General features: G+C 39.5%; 1 protein-coding gene across 7 annotated transcripts in view; it reads left to right on the top strand.

Annotated features, from left to right (window-relative positions):
• Fgd4 (FYVE, RhoGEF and PH domain containing 4) overlaps positions 1-21,187 on the top strand; it is a 185,635-nt gene that overhangs the window by 119,424 nt on the left and 45,024 nt on the right. For all 7 annotated transcript variants that reach the window (XM_085832142.1, XM_085832143.1, XM_021185217.3 and 4 more), the window contains exons 3-7: positions 1,199-1,382; positions 7,166-7,673; positions 15,882-15,971; positions 18,243-18,388; positions 18,811-18,967. In XM_085832142.1, coding sequence (XP_085688268.1) covers positions 1,291-1,382; positions 7,166-7,673; positions 15,882-15,971; positions 18,243-18,388; positions 18,811-18,967 — 993 coding nt within the window. In that variant the 5' untranslated portion in view covers positions 1,199-1,290. The remainder of the gene's footprint in view (positions 1-1,198; positions 1,383-7,165; positions 7,674-15,881; positions 15,972-18,242; positions 18,389-18,810; positions 18,968-21,187) is intronic.

Genomic DNA, 21,187 nt, shown 5'->3' with positions numbered 1-21,187 from the left:
GTGAGTTCTGTGTAGGCTGAGCAGATTCTTAGCCACACAGAGACAAGACAACTCAAGCACCCACTGCTCAGTTGTTGGGGCTGTGAAGTGAGGGTAAGCACCACGCAGTCTGTGGTAGCAATGAAGAAGTGGAGGCTCCTGGGGATGAAGGGTAGCACAGAGAGACAGTTTCTTGTGGGCTATTTCTTTGAGATCTAGTGGTGCGGGGTGGGGGGTGGGGGTGGCTGGCTGCAGAAGTCAGTTCTATTAGGAGCACCATGGCTTTATTAAAATTCACATTTGGGAAACACTCTCCATATATATACACACCCATATAGCTTGAAGGGAAATGGAAGCTGTCTGGTTTTGATTCAATTACACCCAACTTGTTAGCATTGTTTTATAAGCTCCAGCCAGCATCCTAGTACCCCACCACCCCAGGAACCTTTTTTTAAAAGCTTCATTTTTAAGTCTAGAAGTTTTCATTTTTCCCTTTTCTTTCCTTCCCTTTCTCTTTAATTTGCTAAAAGGAAACTGACTTTAGCACTAGTTTGAGTTTAGATTTATTCTTAGTACATGACTGACTTCCAATGCAATTGGTTTTTAAAAAAAAAAATATATAGACTTTGTCTTTTCCCTGCTGCTGTTTCTCAGGATCCTGGAATTGTCGCCCTGTCAAAATTCTGGTTTGCCACTTGAATGAAAAAGTAAAGACATTTACTACAAAAAAAAAAAAAAAAAAAGATCTTGGTTTATGTTTGGTTTTGGTTTACATAGTGTCTCGGTACATAGCCCTGGCTGGCCTGAAACTGAAACTCTGTATGTAGACTAAGATGGACTTGAGCTCACAGAGATACCCCTAACCTCTGCCACCTGCATGCTGTCATTAAAGTTGGCAGAAGCACCATGCCCAGCTAAAATTCTGGTTGTGCTTTAGATAAATGAGTACAGAGTATACAGATATATTTTTCTTTGAAGTCAGCATTACAAGTCCTTGATTCCTATCAGGTCCTTTAAGTACAACACACACACACACACACTGAGATCTGGAGAAATAGCAAGAGCGAAATAAAGTTCTTCTTGGTTAGGTCAGTTCCACTTTGACAGACTCCTTTGCAATAGCTTACTAATGGTGAAGATTTCTGCACCTAGGGTACCAGAATCTTCACTGTTACAGAGAAAACACAGTGAAATATTGAATTCTTTTCTTTTTCTACAGTGCCTCCAAAACCATTATATCTGCAGAATTCACCTTCATCCCATATTCCCCAAGTCCCCAGGCATAAAGCTTTACCTAGTGCAAAGCCAAGGATGGAGGAGTCTAATCCGGCCCCTACTTCTTGTACCTCAAAAGGGAAACATAGTAAGGTATCGGATCTCATCAGCCACTTTGAAGGAGGCAGGTAAGAGTTACTATGTATGGGAGAAGGTGGGAGGAGGATGTGTGGAAGTCATAGTATCCTACAGTTACATTTTAAAGATAAATTATTTGGTCTTGCCTAGTAGACATTAGCATTTGCTATGTATGGATATGCCGTTTCTTATTTCTTGTGTGTGTGTGTTTGTGTCAGTCTGGGTTACTGCTGTCAACATGCTGCTGTCCAGGACAGTGGGCTTGGCAGGAAGGCCGAGTGCCATCCCTACCTCTGTTTTCCTCACTCTCTGAGAGCCTGCCTCCTGGGACTTCTTGCCCTCCTGAGCCTCTCTAGTATTTCTGACCCTTTTCATATAATGAGAGGCCCCAATAACAGGTCAGTCTGTTTCCCTTTTCCTGTTATTACCTCATGGTAAGTTACATAGAGATATCATTACAACACAAAAAACTCATAGTAAATACCCATTTTATTTTCAGAAAGAGAATTTTATATTCTTTAGTTCTAATGTGTGGGCAAATGTGTTTTTCTTATGTAGCTATAAAACTGGTTTAATATACGGAAATCCATCAACGTAATCCACTATATAAACAAACTCAAAGAAAAAAACACATGATCATCTTGTTAGATGCAGAGAAAGCATTTGACAAAATCCAACACCCTTTCATGATAAAAAGTCTTGGAAAGATCAGGAACTCAAGGCCCATACCTAAACATGATAAAAGCAATCTACAGCAAACCAGTAGCCAACATCAAAGTAAATGGTGAGAAGCTGGAAGCAATCCCACTAAATTCAGGGACTTGACAAGGCTGCCCACTTTCTCCATACCTATTCAACATAGTATTTGAAGTCCTAGCCAGAGCAATTTGACAACAAAAGGTGATCAAGGGGATACAAATTGGAAAGGAAGAAGTCAAAATATCAATTTTTGCAGATGATATGATAGTATATATAAGTGACCCTAAAAATTCCACCAGAGAACTCCTAAACCTGATAAACAGCTTCAGTAAAGTAGCTGGACATAAAATTAACTCAAACAAGTGAATGGCCTTTCACTACACAAAGTATAAACAGGCTGAGAAAGAAATTAGGGAAACAGCACCCTTCACAATAGTCACAAATAATATAAAATACCTTGGTGTGACTCTAAGGAAGTGAAAGATCTGTATGATAAGAACTTCAAGTCTCTGAAGAAAGAAATTAAAGAAGATCTCAGAAGATGGAAAGATCTCCCATACTCACGAATTAGCAGGATCAATATAGTAAAAATGGCTATCTTGCCAAAAGCAATCTACAGATTCAATGCAATCCCCATCAAAATTCCAACTCAATTCTTCAACGATTAGAAAGGGCAATCTGCAAATTCATCTGGAATAACAAAAAACCTAGGATAGCAAAAACTCTTCTCAAGGATAAAAGAACCTCTAGTGGAATCACCATGTCTAACCTAAAGCTGTGCTACAGAGCAATTATGATTTAAAAATGCATGGTACTGGTATAGCGACAGACAAGTAGACCAATGGAATAGAATTGAAGATCCAGAAATCAACCCATACACCTATGGTCACTTGATCTTTGACAAGGGAGCTAAAACCATCCAGTGGAAAAAAGACACCATTTTCAACAAATGGTGCTGGCACAACTGGCGGTTATCATGTAGAAGAATGCGAATTGATCCATTCCTATCTCCTTGTACTAAGGTCAAATCTAAGTGGATCAAGGAACCCCACATAAAACCAGAGACAGTGAAACTTATAGAGGAGAAAGTGGGGGAAAGCCTCGAAGATATGGGCACAGGGGGAAAATTCCTGAATAGAACAGCAGTGGGTTGTGCTGTAAGATTGAGAATCTACAAATGGGACCTCATTAAATTGCAAAGCTTCTGTAAGGCAAAAGACACTGTCAATAAGACAAAAAGGCCACCAACAGATTGGGAAAGGATCTTTACCTATCCTAAATCAGATAGGGGACTAATATCCAATATATATAAAGCACTCAAGAAGGTGGACGCCAGAAAATCAAATAACCCCATTAAAAAATGGGGCTCAGAGATAAACAAAGAATTCTCACCTGAGGAATACCGAATGGCTGAAAAGCACCTGAAAAAATGTTCAGCACCCTTAATCATCAAGGAAATGCAAATCAAAACAACCCTGAGATTCCACCTCACACCAGTCAGAATGACTAAGATCAAAAATTCAGGTGACAACAGATGCTGGCGAGGATGTGAGGAAAGAGGAACACTCCTCCATTGTTGGTGGGATTGCAAGCTTGTACAACCACTCTGGAAATCAGTCTGGCGGTTCCTCAGAAAATTGGCATAGTACTACCAGAGGATCCCGCAATACCTCTCCTGGGCATATATCCAGAAGATGTTCCAACTGGTAAGAAGGACACATCCTCCACTATGTTCATAGCAGCCTTATTTATAATTGCCAGAAGCTGGAAAGAACCCAGATGTCCCTCAACAGAGGAATGAACACAGAAAATGTGGTACATTTACACAATGGAGTACTACTCAGCTATTAAAATGAATGAATTTATGAAATTCCTAGGCATATGGTTGGACCTGGAGGGCATCATCCTGAGTGAGGTAACCCAATCACAAAAGAATCCACATGATATGTACTCACTGATAAGTGGATATTAGCCCAGAAACTTAGAATACCCAAGATACAATTTGCAAAACACATGAAACTCAAGAAGAACAAAGTCCAAAGTGTGGACACTTTGCCCCTTCTTAGAATTGGGAATAAAACACCCATGGAAGGAGTTACAGAGACAAAGTTTGGAGCTGAAATGAAAGGATGGACCATCTAGAGACTGCCATACCCCGGGATCCATCCCATAATCAGCCTCCAAACGCTGACACCATTGCATATACTAACAAGATTTTGCTGAAATGACCCAGATATAGCTGTGTCTTGTGAGGCTATGCCAGGGCCTGGCAATCACAGAAGTGGATGCTCACAGTCAGCTATTGGATGGATCACAGGGTCCCAAATGGAGGAGCTAGAGAACGTACCCAAGGAGCTAAAGGGGTCTGCAATCCTATAGGTGGAACAACAATATGAACTAACCAGTACCCCCTGGAGCTCTTATCTCTAGCTGGATATGTATCAGAAAATGGCCTAGTCGGCCATCATTGGAAAGAGAGGCCCATTGGTCTTGCAAACTTTCTATGCCTCAGTACAGGGGAACACCAGGGCCAAGAAGTGGGAGTGGGTGTGTAGGGGACTGGGGTGGGGAGAGGTTATGGGGGACTTTTGGGATACCATTGGAAATGTAAATGAAGAAAATACCTAATTAAAAAAAAACATATCCTTATAAGTTCCATTCTTTTTTACTTATACTATCTAAATTGTTTTATCTTAGAAAAGATTTTGTTTATGTTACTAGAAATCTAAACAAAATGTATATAATTTTACTTACCTACACACAAAGCCAAACCTTTTCACTCATTGCAATGTAATATTGACAGATAATTTCTCATTACACAAATCTTTTAAAGAATTATTCCTTTTACTATTTGATATCTATGGGTGTTTTATGTGTGCCATTACATGAGCTTTTAAATGTTATTATTATGCATGTAATGACACCTTAGCTCAGGAATATTTGGGGGATGTCCTGGGAAGCATGAGCAAGCACAAAACTACAGTGTCCCCCATTCAAAATTAAAAATGTAAGGATACACCATCTGGGAGCGGGGGGATAGGCATATACTCAGGGGCCAAGCAGAGAGGTTCAAGAGTTTGAGGCCAGCCTGAGCCACATTGTAAGACTCCTCAAAACAAAACAAGAAACTGAAATGCAATGTACTTAGAAAATATGCTTACTATAATACAGTTACAAATTTTGGAGAACCATGTTTAAAAGCCGTATTTAATTCCTGGGCACTTATTCACTTTCTGAATCTCAAAGGCCTCAGAAGGGAATTTGTAATCCCTTTGGGAGCTGAAATTATAGCAATATTTAAAGCAATGTCTAAATTTCATTCAGTTTTTTTCTTCTCAGAGCTAATTGATTCAAAAACTGAAGAGAGCCTTCCAGTTTCCAGATTCTGTAGTCACGGCCATGAGAACATAAGGAGGTGGGACCCTGAGCCGGGTCTCAGTGCTGTCATGCCAGGGCCTGGGGAGGCTTCAAAGGAGTCCATATTCTACAGGCTGAGGTCTCAACTCTGACTAGTTGTGTGGCCCAAGTGCAAATTGTTTGAGTTTATCTCTCCAGGGGAAGTGTGTACAGTTTTGTACTTAATGTAAGGAAGGGTGTGCTATAATTCATGGTTTGTTTTTGGGCAAGGGTTTACAAGGATTCTGCTTGTGGTGGAATCTATTGTAAGAACAACACTATTGGTCTGCTGTCATCCAGGCAGTACCAGTATTGTGGTGTTCAAATCCACTTGGAAAGATCAAAGACTTAGACTCAATTCAAATTTAGATTAAATGAAGTTATTTTTACTGCTTGCAGATGGCAGCCTTAAAGCCAAACAGCATGCCCCATGGAAGGGAGTGTGTGTGTTTAAGGTGGGGTTTTTAAATGAACAGCAGAAAGGTGTGTATTACAACTATGCCTGGAATCCACAGCTGGGCAGGAAAATTGTTTTACTTCCCTCAGTTTCTTATCTTTCCTTTATATAGTAATAAAAGTCCACTTCATCCCTTTCTCATAGAAATAAGCAGGTTTTATAGAAGCAAAGGTTGCTGTTAATACCTCATAGCTTCTTGTCCTGTTCTTGTCTCATATGCTGGCCACTATGATTTCCCAGGCATTCCAGAGCAATAGGTCAATGGCCTTTATGGGATGCCTGGCTACATGTATTTTCTTTACTCATAACAGGGACCTGTATAAATTATTAGCCATGTCTGAACATTCTAATGACTGGGATAGAGCAGCTCATTTCTGAGCAGGCAAAGACGTCGTAAGGTTCTATTGTCCTGTTAGTACTATCAAGACTATATAGGATATCAACAGTAGTAAGGGCTTTCAAGATAAATAAAAGAACATTAGAGAAAGTGGTAGAGTGTGCTGCTTAAATAGACCAACCAAGAAAAGCCTCTCAAAAGACCTGAATGACAGAGGGGGAAGATTATGCTGGGCAGAGAAGAGCAGGGCTACTGACCCTAACATGCACACAAATGGAAAACTACAGGAATATGCAAGACTACAGTAAGGGGAAAGATAGTCCCAGGAGGTGGGAGATGGAGGAGCTGGAGAAGGTAGATTCTTACTGATGTCCTGGAGACATTAGTAAAGTCTTGCATGTATAAGGATCTGATTTGTGAGGACAAGATTGGAGAGATCAAGAGCAAAATTCAAGAGAACTCTTAGCCCTCTGTTAGCAGCTACTGCAGCATTTATAATAAAGGGTTTTTTTTCTTTTTAATGTTCCTACTTTCCAAATAAAACTAACTTGGTTTTATAGCTTGTTTATAAGCTAGGAACTCATGCTTGTTTTAAAAATGATTAAAAATTAAAGATCTTGGAAAAAGATAATCTCATTGAACGCAGATATTTCTTTCATCTCTATCTTTACTGAATAACTTGTATTAGTAAAAAGCTCATGGAAACACTCCAGCTAGAAAAAACTCAGGCTCATCCATCTGGCTTTGGCTTGAGCCTAGCCTTTGACAGCTGAACCATCTCTCCAACCTTCACCCTTTCTATGCTTGTTTAAATATGGCTTGTGTGCCAAGAATCTGTTTCTAAAACCATCATGTAGAAACGACATCCCTTTTCACCTGAAATTGACTTGTCTTCATTCTAAAACTTTTCATCCTGATGTTTCTTTTTGTATTTTATCTTACAGTGTTTTATCAAGTTACATTGATTTGCAGAAAGATTCTACTATGAACCTCAATATTCCTCAAACCCTAGGACAGCCTGGGTTAACCTCCTCACCTCCACGAAAATTTCTGCCCCAGCACTCTCCACAGAAGCAGGAAAACGACCCAGATCAGACTCAGGGGCAACATGGTTGTTTGGCCAATGGTGTGGTGGCTGCACAAAACCAGATGGAATGTGAAGATGAGAAGGAGACCACTCTTAGCCCAGCGACGGCTACTCAGACTGCTGCCGCCTCTCCTGATACACATGTGCTGAATGGAGAAAGAAATGAAACCATCACAGATTCTGCATCATCCATAACCAATAGTCATGATGAAAATGCTTCTGACAGCAGCTGCAGGACTCCAGGGACTGACTTAGGGCTTCCCTCAAAAGAAGGAGAGCCAGGGATGGAAGCTGAGCTCCAAGAAAGGGAAAATGGGGTGAACACCATGGGATTGGATACGCTGGACCAGCACCATGAAGTGAAGGTAAACTGTAAACCATCTCAGTGCAGGGCAAGCACTGCCTAGTGTTTCACAGCACCCATGAGATGAACGACTCAGGTTACTCATGCCAGCAGAGAAACCATTTGCAGGCTTGGAGGCTAATGGGTTTTACTGCCTCTTAAAGGTGCTTCCTGTTTTCTTCTTATGTAGCTTCTTTTGATTATTCTGTTGTGATGGTTGTATTGTAGAAAAACCATAGCAACTGTGTTGTATTGGGAGGCAGATGCTCTTTGTGGCTCTAGATGTTGCTTCTGTGGACCAGTATTATTTCCCGAGGGCAACAAATCACAAGTCTACATAGGAATAAGCAGGAACTACTAACTGCCACACCCAGGGGCTGTTACTCTAGACAGGGTGGAACTGTAGGAACCTGGACCAGCATCCTGAGATGGAAGTGAAGCTGAGGCTAAGCCCACTACAGGCTGTGCACTGCCACATGCATTGCTCTTCCAAATGGTTTCTTAGCCATTGTGCAATGGATAGCTCAGCTTTTTGGGGAGGCATAGTAAAGCTGAGTTCACATAAAACAGAAAAATTTGCTAGATGTATTTTGTCATACTGTTTATAAAATCTTCTTAAAATGACAAAATAAAATATTATTCAAACAGAAACAAAAAATCTTGAGACTATTTCTGGCCCATCTGTTAACTCACAGATATTTTTTACATGACTCTAACCACAGGTTGCTTTGATCTTGTTTACATCAGCATCTTACTCTAGGGTTTTAATAGCATGGCTTTCATTCCATACCTTAGATTTCTTGGTGTCATGTCAGTTTCATTCTGAATTTCCCTAATCTTTAACATGCTGTGTATATCTCTGAAACCATCCTTGAGATTTCTATTGCTCATTCTTTGTCATTGATTATACTAAATAAAATTACAACTTGGACAATTGTAGGAACATCAGCAAATGAAAAAATCCAAATCTTAAATCTATTTACGATAATTTACAGTTCTTTCCTGAGCATAGTCAGACAATCATAAGTGAAGGACTGATTCTAAAATATTAACGTGACTGACTGGTGGTTATATTTAGAACTTTAGCTGAAGGGCAATCAACAGAGATTATAATTTTAAGCAAATGGGAGAGAGAAAGTGACTCATGCCTCACCACGTTGTATGAAGCAGCAAAGAAAGAGTGCTCTGAAGGGAATCTCCTTGTGCCTCAACAGCTCAATAAAGCTCACTACTTCCGTCCTTACCTGTGGTGAAGGGAAGAGACACATAGGAGTGAGGTGCAGTGGTGCACCATGAGACAGTACCCCCAGCGAGTCATCTGCGGCACCACAGGCGCTGGTCCTATTAAAGGGCATTAGATGGTGGTTCCTGTGGTCACTGGCTAGTCCTCTTTCCACATTTTGTTATTTGTTGTATCTACATGTTAGATGAATCTTACGTGACTCGAGAAAGATGTAACATGGTTTTCTTTTTCTTTCTTTTTTTTTTTCTTTTTTTTTTAATTTTTTTTTTATTACGTATTTTCCTCAATTACATTTCCAATGCTATCCCAAAAGTCCCCCATACCCTCCCCCCTACTTCCCTACCCACCCATTCCAATTTTTTGGCCCTGGCGTTCCCCTGTACTGGGGCATATAAAGTTTGCATGTCCAATGGGCCTCTCTTTCTAGTGATGGCGGACTAGGCCATCTTTTGATACATATGCAGCTAGAGTCAAGAGCTCCGGGGTACTGGTTAGTTCATAATGTTGTTGCACCTACAGGATTGCAGATCTCTTTAGCTCCTGGTTTTCTTTTTCTTTCTTTTTTATTGAAAATGGGTATTTTTCATATAATATATTCTGATTATTCTGTACCTCACAGATCATCCCTATTTCCCCAGTCCAGCCAAATTCATGCCCTTTTCCTCTTTCTCACCAGAATAGTAACAGGCATATAAAATAATAAGATAAAATAAAAACAAATAGAGCTGTGTAGGACAAACAAAACAAACTTCTATTATTAAGCTAATAAAGCATTGAGTACTACAGGGCCTTAACCTCATAATCAGTGTATGCTGTGTAGGGATGAGCTGTTGATCCAAACAAGATCCAACATGGCGATAGTATGCTACCTTTGCTTTCTGCAGCTTGCCACATTGTGTTTCTTTATCTCAAAATGCAATATGTTAATGGTATAGGGGTAGTATGTTTTCTTAACTGTATTTTACCAGAATTAGGAGTAAAAAAGTTCCTTTAAAAAATATTAGTAGGATATTGTATACTAACCAGTTGGGGCCAGTCTATATGGAAAGGTATAATAGTTCAGAATTGTAATTTTATTAAAATATGCCATTAGTCATTATTATTGGTAATTGATAACTGACTTAAAAGAGTCTTTCTGATTGCTAAAAGCTGTGTTATTATTTGACAGTATATTTTGAGCAAAAAATGACAACTATAAAATACTTTGTTTTTGCCATGTAAAGGCTAGAGGATGCCTAACTGTCCTACTCTAACAATGGTGAGACTTCAGTTTTCTGACCCAAGATCTTCTGTGTAGCTCAACCTGATCTTGTACTCCTTAGGCTGCCCAGGTGAGCCTCAGACTCACAACTCCCATACCTCAGCCTACGGAGTGCTGGCATTACAAACTGTAGTACCATATTCAACTTGAAGAAATGCTAATAATTTGCAATATAGCCACAGCCCTCAAAGTAAATATCTTTTAAACCTCAAAACTAAACAATGAAAATAAGTTTAAATCATAAACATTTTGTTACATCTTTAGTTACTAGGCAATACTCTGAAGAAAGAAATGCTCTGAATAACTCTGAGAAAAGACAAACATAATATATTTGAGGGAAAATCTACTAATATAACCCTATAGAGTTTATCCTGTGCTCATGGAACTATAGAGAGATTTTCATTTTCATGATTTTGTATCCATTAAAGTATGTGTACTTATAACATGTATCTATTAAAGTGTATGTACTTAAGAAATGGTAACTATTCCTAATACATTAATTCTAAAATATAAACACATAGCTTTTGTCCCATGACAGAGAATGCTTAATTTAGATGAAGCACTTGTGAAAATGAGACTTCTCATGCCAGACAGGAGTTAGAGTAGGGTTGCCTGAATGTCCATGAGTCCCGTTCTTTGTGTCTAAGATAAGAGAGCACACTAACGATCTGATATGCGACTTCAAGTCTCTCTTGTTCTGTGGTACTCGTCCTGTGGGATGTGCTGTTTTGTTTTGTTTTGTTTTGTTTTGAGTGTGTGTGTAAATTCTAAATCAGTAGTGGGATTGGGTTGGGGAAATAGTTCAGTTAGTACACAGCTAGTTCTAGCACGCAGCATTGTTAGAATATTAACTATAGAATTAAGGTATGACACACAGCCAGATTTTCAGAATACAGACCAAATATAATGTCAAAATATCACTATAATTTAACTTAAAATTGCCCTAGAGCCACATTTACATTTTGATGTCTGGCAAAGGCACTAAAACTGTGGCATCCAAACTGTGAAGCACCTTATGAATTAGAGAACACAATGTTTATTTCCTAAGTGGATGCCAATTTTTATGAGGAAACAAGTCTCAAGAAATACTGGGTTGTATGTATACAAAGCCAGTCCTGCGTTTGCTGTGGAAGAATATTAGCAATGAACAATATGGATATAAATATCCTAGAATGGAAAATCATTTCACTTGTTCCCATAAAAGCCTAATGGTTTATGTATATCTTTAACAGACACATTTTAAGTAAGCCCAAACAAGCTTTTGGGAGATAGGAGAAACTGCAATCTATTTATAATTTCTGAATAATTATCAAAGTTTTTTTTTTCCTGCTTAAAATGAATTGAAATCACATGTACTGAAGAGTTACACAGTGTAATTTCAGCAGCTCGCCTATTTTGGAAAAAGTAGCAATGACTAACAATCAGGGTGAAGCAGCTATGGAAAGAGGAGCACATGAAGGAGCATTGAAATTGCCTAGATGGTAATGTAGGCAGAGAGAAATGGACACATACATTCTAGTAAAGGGCATACTTTTATTCATGTTGTTTCATTGAAATATAAATTTGTTTGGAGACAATGTCTTGAGAATCAACTCTCATCTGAATATAGTAGCTCACTTTAGTCAGTGGTAGTTAGTGGCACTTTTTGTTCTTGTTTATTGTGACTGCTGCTTCTGCTGTTAGGGAGGCTGGCTTTCTGAGCAGAGACTCAACTCTGGTCTGGACTGCAACTCACAGTGACCTTCCTGCCTCAGCCTCTTAGATTCTGACACTGCAGTTGCGAGCCTCCACACTAGGCTGTAAAGTTATTTTGTTTGTTTGGATTTTGTTTTGTTTTGTTTTGTTTTAAGGAATCTATTGGACTGGAGAGATGGCTCTGCAGTTTAGAGCGTCTGTAACCATGAACCAAGTTCAGATCCTAGTACCCACCAAAAAAAAATAAAAGAGCCTGGCTCCCAGTGTGAGTCTATAATCCCAGCTCCAAGGGAAGTAGAGACATGGAAATCAATAGCACTTGCTTGCTTTTAGCCTGACTGAGAAAACATGTGTCCTAGGTTCAAGAAGAGACCTGGCTCAACAGAACAGACTATACAGGACACTCCTTGGGCCTCTGGCTTAGTGTGCACAAGCACATGTATTTAATCACATACAAATGCACACACTCATAAATACCTAAAGAAATATTTAAAATATAATCTTTTTTACCTTAAAGAGGGGAGACTCTAGGGTATTTCTTCATAGCAGTTACTACGTATTTTAATTATTTGAATCATAATTATCTGTTAGTTACCTTGCAATGGCAAGCCTGTTTATTAGAATCTTCTAGAAGGCAATTGGGTTGTTTATTGACTCAATGTTAGATAGCCATTACTGTTTCTAAAGGCACACAGGACAGGTTTCTTAGTAAAGTACTTAGGATAAGGCAGAGCTCCGTAGAATTCAGAACTAGCAAATGTTTACAAATTGTGGTTACTTATTTAAATTTCCTATGTTAAAAAAAAACTCAGGCTAGACCCAATATGCCAGTGAAAATTTAAAGCTACTTCAGGGCTACAGATGTCGCTCAGTAAGGTTACTTACTTGCCCAGTATGTTTGAAGATTACATCACAAGCAACATAAAAATAAAGTAAAATATACCCACTTTCTTATTTATGCATAAATTTAATTCAGACTGGTAACATAAAAAGAAACACCAACTCACATGACTTAAGTTTCTTTTATATTTACAAAACACAGATCACGTTTGAATCCCCGAATGTGGCAATTTCTTCCAATCAGGGAGCAGCAGTCAGCTATATGGAAAACAAAACACCCAGGGAAGGAGTTACAGAGACAAAGTTTGGAGCTGTGATGAAAGGATGGACCATCTAGAGACTGCCATATCCAGGGATCCATCCCATAATCAGCTTCCAAACGCTGACACCATTGCATACACTAGCAAGATTTTGCTGAAAGGACCCAAATATAGCTGTCTCTTGTGAGACTATGCCGGGGCCTAGCAAATACAGAAGTGGATGCTCACAGTCAGCTATTGGATGTATCACAGGGCTCCCAATGGAGAAGCTAGAGAAAGTACCCAAGGAGCTAAAGGGATCTGCAACCCTATAGTTGGAACAACATGATGAACTAACCAGTACCCCGGAGCTCTTGTCTCTAGCTGCATATGTATCGAAAGATGGCCTAGTCGGCCATCACTGGAAAGAGAGGCCCATTGGACTTGCAAACTTTATATGCCCCAATACAGGGGAATGCCAGGACCAAAAGAATGGGAATGGGTGGGTAGGGAAGTGGGGGAAGGGTATGGGGGACTTTTGGGATAGCATTGGAAATGTAATTGAGGAAAATACGTAATAAAAAAAATAAATAAAAAAAATAAAAATAAAAAAAAGAAAACTGCCAGTGCTCTTGGATTTGGTTAGTTAGGATACCAGTTCTAGTCCTCAAGTTGAGGGTTTAGTCTCCCAAGACTGAGTCACTTCTCTTAAGTTGCAAACAATAAACTCAAATTGTGCTTCTGACCAAGTACTATACATGGATTTACAGGATACTCTTATAACATTTGGTTTGCTTGAGTGGTTCACAGAACTAAGGAAAGCAAGATGTTCTATGCATGGTTTATTGTACAGAATATTACAAAAATTAGAGATAAAGATGCATAAGGCAGGATACCAGGGAGGAGGTCAGGCCTGTCTGCCCTCTCTGGGCACACTTTGTCTTGCAGGAACCTTCATGTGTTCAGCTACCCAGAAAGTCTCCAAGGTCAGTCCTTCTAAGCTTTGCCATTCTTTTGCCTGGAGATATCACTGAGTAAGCATGACTGCTAATAGACTGCTTGGGAAGCTCAGCTCTACCTATCTCTTCTTGTTGGTATGCTTTCTTTGCAGTATAGGGAGCTCAGGACACTTTCTAAATGGAGAGGTTCATTATGATATACTTTGGGGCAAAGATAAGAAAGAATTTCTTTATGGTCAGCTCCAGGTCAGAGGCGTGAAGGATTGTTGATAATCTGCCTTGTGATGGTTTGTTTGTTTGTTTGTTTGTTTGTCTGTCTGGTCTGCCTTGGAAAAAGACAGGAAATTTTTTTAATGTATCATAATATATGATAAATATCACAGAGCCCCATCCAGGTAGATAGAGCATATCTTCAAAAATCTAATAGGGGTGTTTTAGAGGATAATCTTTTAAATTGGAAACAATCTTTCCATTAAAATGTGTGGATTTCATATACCTGATAATTATTAAAATGCTTTTTAAAAGCCTGCATGAAAAGGAATTTCTTTGGAAAAAATTAAATACATATTAAAATGCACCATAGCTACAGACACTCTGTTGAAGCAGTTTTATCAGCAGGTACTCTGTACCTCCTCAGTCTGTGCTCTTTGCATATATCAAAGTCTGGGTTTCTGCATAAATATATAAGAAGAAACTAATAAACTACGTAACAAATTATTACATAAAATCCTTTATGAGTAGAATTGATTAGTAACTGTGTAAACCAGCTGCCTTCAGCTCAGTATTTTTGTTATGTGTACACAGCCTGCAAAGCAAAAATAAAACTTGTTCCTGTTTCATAGTTAAAAGGATAAGTCAAGGGCTAGACGTGGTAGCTCGAACCTTTAATTCCAGTCAGGGGCAGGCAGATATGTGTGAGTTAACAGCCAACTGTGGACTCAGTCTCAATAAAACAAAGATGAGTGAAATTATGGAAAAATATCACTGTTTGACATGTGACATAAAAGAAAAACAGCATTCTGACATCTTGTCAAAGTCATAATAATTACAAACAGTAGTTACATGGAAGCTAGCTACTTGTATCAGCAATCTTTTATTGAATTCTGGGATTCTTATTGAAACACTCTAGTTGATTAAAGGAGTTAGAAACCTAACAAGAAAAAAAATCCTATTATCATGAAACATGGTTATACAAATTAACAGTTAAATAAATGTACCTATTTAAGGAGCAAAGAGTAAGATTAGATTTAATTATAGATTAGATGAGGCCTGGATTACTGGTGCATACTTTAATCTCAGCATTTGGGAAGTAGAGACAGGCAGATCTCTGTGAGTTCAAGGTCAGCCTAATCTACAAAGCTAGTTAGTTCTAGGCCAGTCAGGACAGCACAATGATGCCCTGTCCCAAAAGATTAAAAAAAAAAAAAAAAAAAAAAGTATGAGAGAGGTGAGAGGAGGCATAGCTGGAAGAAGATTGGGATAAATTGATAGTCGTACCTTAGTATTGGGCACATGCTAATGCATTTTGCTGTTTTCTCTCTGAATATTTATTATCCTATATTTCACAATGTATTTTTAAAGGCAAAATGTTTGCTCTGTAATCCCAGCACTTGGGAGGCAGAGGAGGGCGAATTTCTGAGTTCAAGGCCAGCCTGGTCTAGTAAGTTCCAGGACAGCCAGGGCTATACAGAGAAACCCTGTCTTGAAAAAAAAAAAAAGAGTTAGTAAATAAGACAGTGGTACTATATGTAAAAAGAAGGTAAGAGCAAATGAAGTATAGTGCTGGGTACCAAGAAAGACAACATTCTGAGAAAAGGGTAAACAGCAATGTTACCAGGCACAGACTGTATAGGTCTGATCACCCAGCTTCATGGTCCTGAAACATTTGGGAAAATCCTCTTAGATTGAGCTTTCTGATTAAGTGTTTGTTGCTTAAGAAAAATGTCTAAGCTGCCTTTTCTTATATGCAAATATCTGTTTGATTTTTTTTTAGGAGACTAATGAACAGAAACTTCACAAAATAGCCACTGAACTTTTACTTACAGAAAGAGCTTATGTCAGCCGACTCGACCTCCTAGATCAGGTAACATTTTGCTGCCGTTCATCGTTGGGCCCTAGGTATGGAAGCATTTCAGGAGGTGCAGTGCAGGCCTGGGTGGTGGGATGGTAAAATTTACTTGCTTTAAGGAAATGTTCACAGCCTCACTGATAAATTTGCTGAATATAAGATGTTTGCAACTCCTAAGAGTGTAGGTTTCTATGTAAAAGTCGCAGCACAGCTGTGTTCCATAATGTCAAACATTCTTCTTATTTCTTGATGATTTACTGTGCTCTTGGGAGGCATGTGAACTATTAAAATCTAAACAGGCTATTGGTGGTTACTTTGGTGGCTCTGTCTTGTTTGGTGTGTTGCACTGTGTCATGCCATGGGGCTTTGAGAGATCACTTGTTTAGCCTTGTATGGAACCTGGCTTCATCATCCGGACAGAATGTGTTGTATGCATGGTTCCACTGTATCACATTTTGTATTTTAATTGTGATGCAGCCTTGAGCCTGGTCTCATCCATACACTTTCGGAGTTCATGGGGTCACTTAGAAATGCACTGAGCTCCTACAGTGCTGCAAAGAGGAAGCTGCCATGTTTCAATGTTTGTTGTGAGTCTCATTCTAGTTTGGCTTCTGGTAAATTGAGATTTCATGGAAACACATGGTCCTAGACACATCTTATTTTGGTTCCCAGGGTCAACCCTACACTGGTTGTATGGATTTTGTGAAACCAATTTAAAGTTTGTATTTTGTGCAACAGTGAAGTGGTAGTTCAGATTCTCTGTGTCAAGGAACTTTACCATGAAATAAAGTCAATCACGGTGGGGAAGATGTTCCTATAGTGAAAAGAGGTCTTTTCTTATAGGCAAGTTGTTTCCTCCTCCTCCTCCTCTTCCTCCTCCTCTTCTTCCTCCTCCTCCTCCCCTTCCTCCTCCTCCTCCTCCTCCTCCTATTTCCCCCCATTCTCCATCTCTATCTCTCTCTATCTTTCTATCTCTCTCCCTCTGTCTCCTCCCCCGTCTGGTGCCAAATTGATTTGACTACTTTTTGATGTTTTAGATGTTTTAGTGTGTTAATTAGTACAGTGCCCCATCTGTCAGAATCTTTAAGGATATAATTTTTATGGCCTCCCAGTAGTAAAGTGCAGTTAGGTAAATTTAGAAAATTAATAGTCCTTTGGACATGGAGAAGGAACAGATTTCTGCCTGATTTGAACAAAATGGCAGTTAGGAAATGTAGCCCGAGCAGAGTATAGCCAAGAATTCAGGATGTTTGCTTTTGCCACTTATCTCTGTGGTACATGTTACAGGTGCAGAAGATCCCCGAACACACAATGCATTCACATAGTCAGGTGTTATCATTTATTAAAAAGCAAATGAAAATCTGAGAACTAAAGGGGTTTGTTGGTTTTGTCCACTCATTGTCTCTGTTCTATGGGAACTAAGTTAGTGACTCCCCTTTCAAGATACATACAGTATCTATAGGTTTATGGGAAACAGCAGCAGACTTCTCCACCTCCGTTACCATCTGTTGCTGTGATGCAAAGCCTGCGAAGGACAACTTAACTTGACTCACAGTTTAAGATGGGGATACAGTCCATCATGGCAGGAAGGTCAAGAGGGCAGGATCTTGTTGAAGCACGTCACATTGTATTCATAGTCAAGAAGCAATGAGCAACTAGTGTGTTGTTCTGCTCAGCATTCCTTCTCCGCTGATTGCAAGATCCCAGCCAAGGAATGCTGCTACCCATGTGGGCAGGTTTCCCATCTCTGCCAATGCAATTAAGATAATTGCCCATAGAGGTGCCCAGAGGCCTATGTCCCAGGTGATTCCTTGACAACTAACACTGAACATTACTCACAGGGAGAGCCATTTATAATAGTTATAGACATCATTTAAAACATAGTAAGTGAAAAACATCACACTGTATACAGAATGAAATCTTTTCATAACCCTTAATTATAGCCATAGATGAAAATGTAAATCCTTCCTCATCAATTGAAAATTCTCTGCACAGAAACACTTTATTAACTATCTACTTTAACATTCTGGAAGGAAAAGGTAAATAAATTCCATATAGGTAGGGGCATAGTTTTAGTTATAAATAAATCTTCCTAACCCTCATTTAAAATTCTTCAAAATCAAAACATATAGTTCTTCCTACATTTCACAGAATCATTGATTCTCTAAGCCATAAGTTTCCCCATTTACTCATCAAGCTAATGTTTCCAGCCCAGGACAGGCCAGCACGGTGAAAACTGGTTAGCCCACAAATATAAAGTGACATTTGCTTTATTCTTTCATTCAGGTATTTTATTGCAAACTATTAGAAGAAGCAAACCGAGGCTCATTTCCTGCAGAGATGGTGAATAAAATCTTTTCTAACATTTCATCAATAAATGCCTTCCATAGTAAATTCCTATTACCTGAGCTGGAGAAACGAATGCAAGAATGGTAAGACGGGAGAAATGGGACTTCTGTGCCTAAGACATGCATACAGGACGGTGCTTCTTAACTTTTAAAGAACAGCTGTACTACACACCACAGCTATACTAACTATAGTTCCAAAGTGTTACATAAAAGCAACTGGTAGGTGTGGGACTGCATGTTCATGTTTTGCCCCACAGACGAAATTTGCTTCTGTGCTCTAAATGGAGCTCTGACTAGTGAAGACCAAATTCAGGCATGATCAGCAAATCCAGGAGGTGTATAGGCTCTTTCTGCAGTTCCTTAGCTAACTCTTAAAAGCTGTCTCCTGCACGTGTTAGAGCAGTGGACCTGATAGAGCAGATGGTGTGGAGTGGTACTCTATCTTCCGGCCTACAGATCTCCTATTCTGTAAAAAATCTTAATGATATTTTTTATATTTAAAACAGGGAAACTACACCCAGAATTGGAGATATCCTGCAAAAGTTGGCGCCATTCCTTAAGATGTATGGAGAATATGTGAAGGGATTTGATAATGCAGTGGAACTGGTTAAAACCATGACAGAGCGTGTTCCCCAGTTTAAATCAGTGACTGAAGAGATTCAGGTAATAGAACACTTTTTTCCTGGTCACAAGTTATTTTTTTCTGACAAGTTTCTATGCTCTTCAAGATCTAAAATTGAGATATAAGTATTTTTCTAAGAAATTTAGCCAAAATCTAACCTACTGAATTCTGCAAAGATAGTATCTAGAGTTAAAGCAGTTAATTGTGAAGCACACTTCACATACTAAGTGGTAGAAAATGTTCAATGTGCATTGCCTTTCAATTTCTTTTTTTTTAATCTGCTCAAAACCCTAAGAAATTTTATTTATTTATTTATTTATTTATTTATTTTATTGGTTAGTTTATTTACTTACATTTCAAATTTTATTGCCCTTCCCAGTTTCCCCTCCACAAAACCTATCCCGTCCCCCCTACCCCCTGCTTCTATGAGGGTGCTCCACCACCCACCCACCCACTCACCCCTCACCACCCTAGCATTTCCCTATGTTGTCACATCAAGCCTTCATAGGACCAAGGGCCTCCACTCCCATTGATGCCAGATAAAGCAATCCTGTGCTACATATGCAGTGAGAGCCATGGGTTCTTCCAGGTGTACTCTTTGGTTGGTGGTTTAGTCCCTGGGAGCTCTGGGAAAGTCTGGTTGGTTGATACTGTTCTTCCTATGGGGTTGCAAATCCCTTTATCTCCTTCAGTCCTTTCTATAACTTCTCCATTGGGGTCCCCAAGCTCAATCTGATGGTTGACCATACGCATCTGTATTGGTCAGGCTCTAGCAGAGCCTCTCAGGGGACAGCTATACCAGGCTCCTGTCAGCAAGCTGTGTTGGTGTCTCATTTGTCATGGGTGGATGGGTGAAATTCTCACCTTTGTCCTTGGTCACTGCAGACCTCCTGGGAAGCACACAGGCTGCAATGCTTGGGCAAGTATCTCCTAGGCTGTTGATCTGGCCTAGTGTAGAAGTGAGTAGTATGTAAGATAGAGTGTGGATGGTCATGGGGTAGGTCCCATGTCAGCTGGGCTCTGTGGGTATCCCAGCTGGCTTGGCTCTTTGGGCAGAATTTCGCCTGTGTCCTTGGTTACTATGTACCTCCTTGGAAGCATGCAGGCTGTAGTGTTTGGGTGGGTATCCCTCTAATTTTTAATAGTGAGTACAAGCCTCGTGTTGTGTGCCATCTGTAGCAGTAAATATTTAAAGTCCACTCTATGCTCCCAGCAGGTGTGTTCACACCTCCCACCCCTAATAGCCCTGGATTCAAGTATGAAAGACATTCACATACAACCTTTATATTTTAATATGCCTTAACCAGCTCAATGGCTGGGCCATTCCTGAACCTACACATGGCTAACACACTCCCCTCCAATATTCTTATTACTTTCTAAAATCTATACTTTATCTCTGCTACCCCAGATCCATTCTAGGGAGTGGCCCCTGGGGCCGCTTTTCCCTGATTCTTATATGGCTGATTCTCTGTCTTCCACAACTCTCATGTTTGTATCATCTTCCTTCTGTCCTGGCGATTCTCCTTCTCACTCTTCTGCATTTCCTTGCTGGGTGGGAATCCTCAGTGTCCAGTCTCTGTCCCCTTGACCAGCCGTTGGCTGTTGGCTCTTTATTGACCAGTCAAAAACAAAACAAAACAAAACAAAACAAAACAAAACAACTTCAGGCACCTGAAGCGGACCTGTGAATTCCCATGTAAGCACAAATAAAAACCATAACACACCCAGAAACAAACAAACAAACAAACAAAACAAAAACTAACTGAAACCATGCCAAAATCTGCTCACAACAACATGGCAGAGGACTGATTCCTTTCTTACGACTCTTAAATCAAAATGGATAACTTTGCTGATAATTATTACCTGTAGACAAGATGAGATGTGTTGAATTATCTTCCGGATCTTATTTGTCTCCATCTCCAGAGCATCTTGTGAAAATATTATAGACATGGGTACAGTGTTCTCCTCTCTACTAGGGACCATGAGAGAAGGAGAGGCAGTCAGGCTGCAGGGTAAGGGAATTATCAGGCCACTGATTTGACCCAGGTCAGGAAGCAGATCAGAAGGCATAGATTTTTTTTTTTAAAGTATGAATATTTCTCCCTGTCACTTCTAACTAGTTTTTCTCTGAAGTATATTTTGTTGCTATTAGAATAGCTATGCCTACTTGTTTCTTAGTTCCATTTGCTGGGAATACCTTTTTCCATCCTTTTTATTTTAAGGTTGTGTCTTATCATTGACAATGAGTTATGTTTCTGGGA

The sequence above is a fragment of the Mus caroli genome, unplaced genomic scaffold (assembly GCF_978045245.1).
Source record: "Mus caroli unplaced genomic scaffold, Mus_caroli_1 scaffold_17, whole genome shotgun sequence".
NCBI lineage: Eukaryota > Metazoa > Chordata > Mammalia > Rodentia > Muridae > Mus > Mus caroli.
This window is presented reverse-complemented; position numbering and strand designations above follow the sequence as displayed.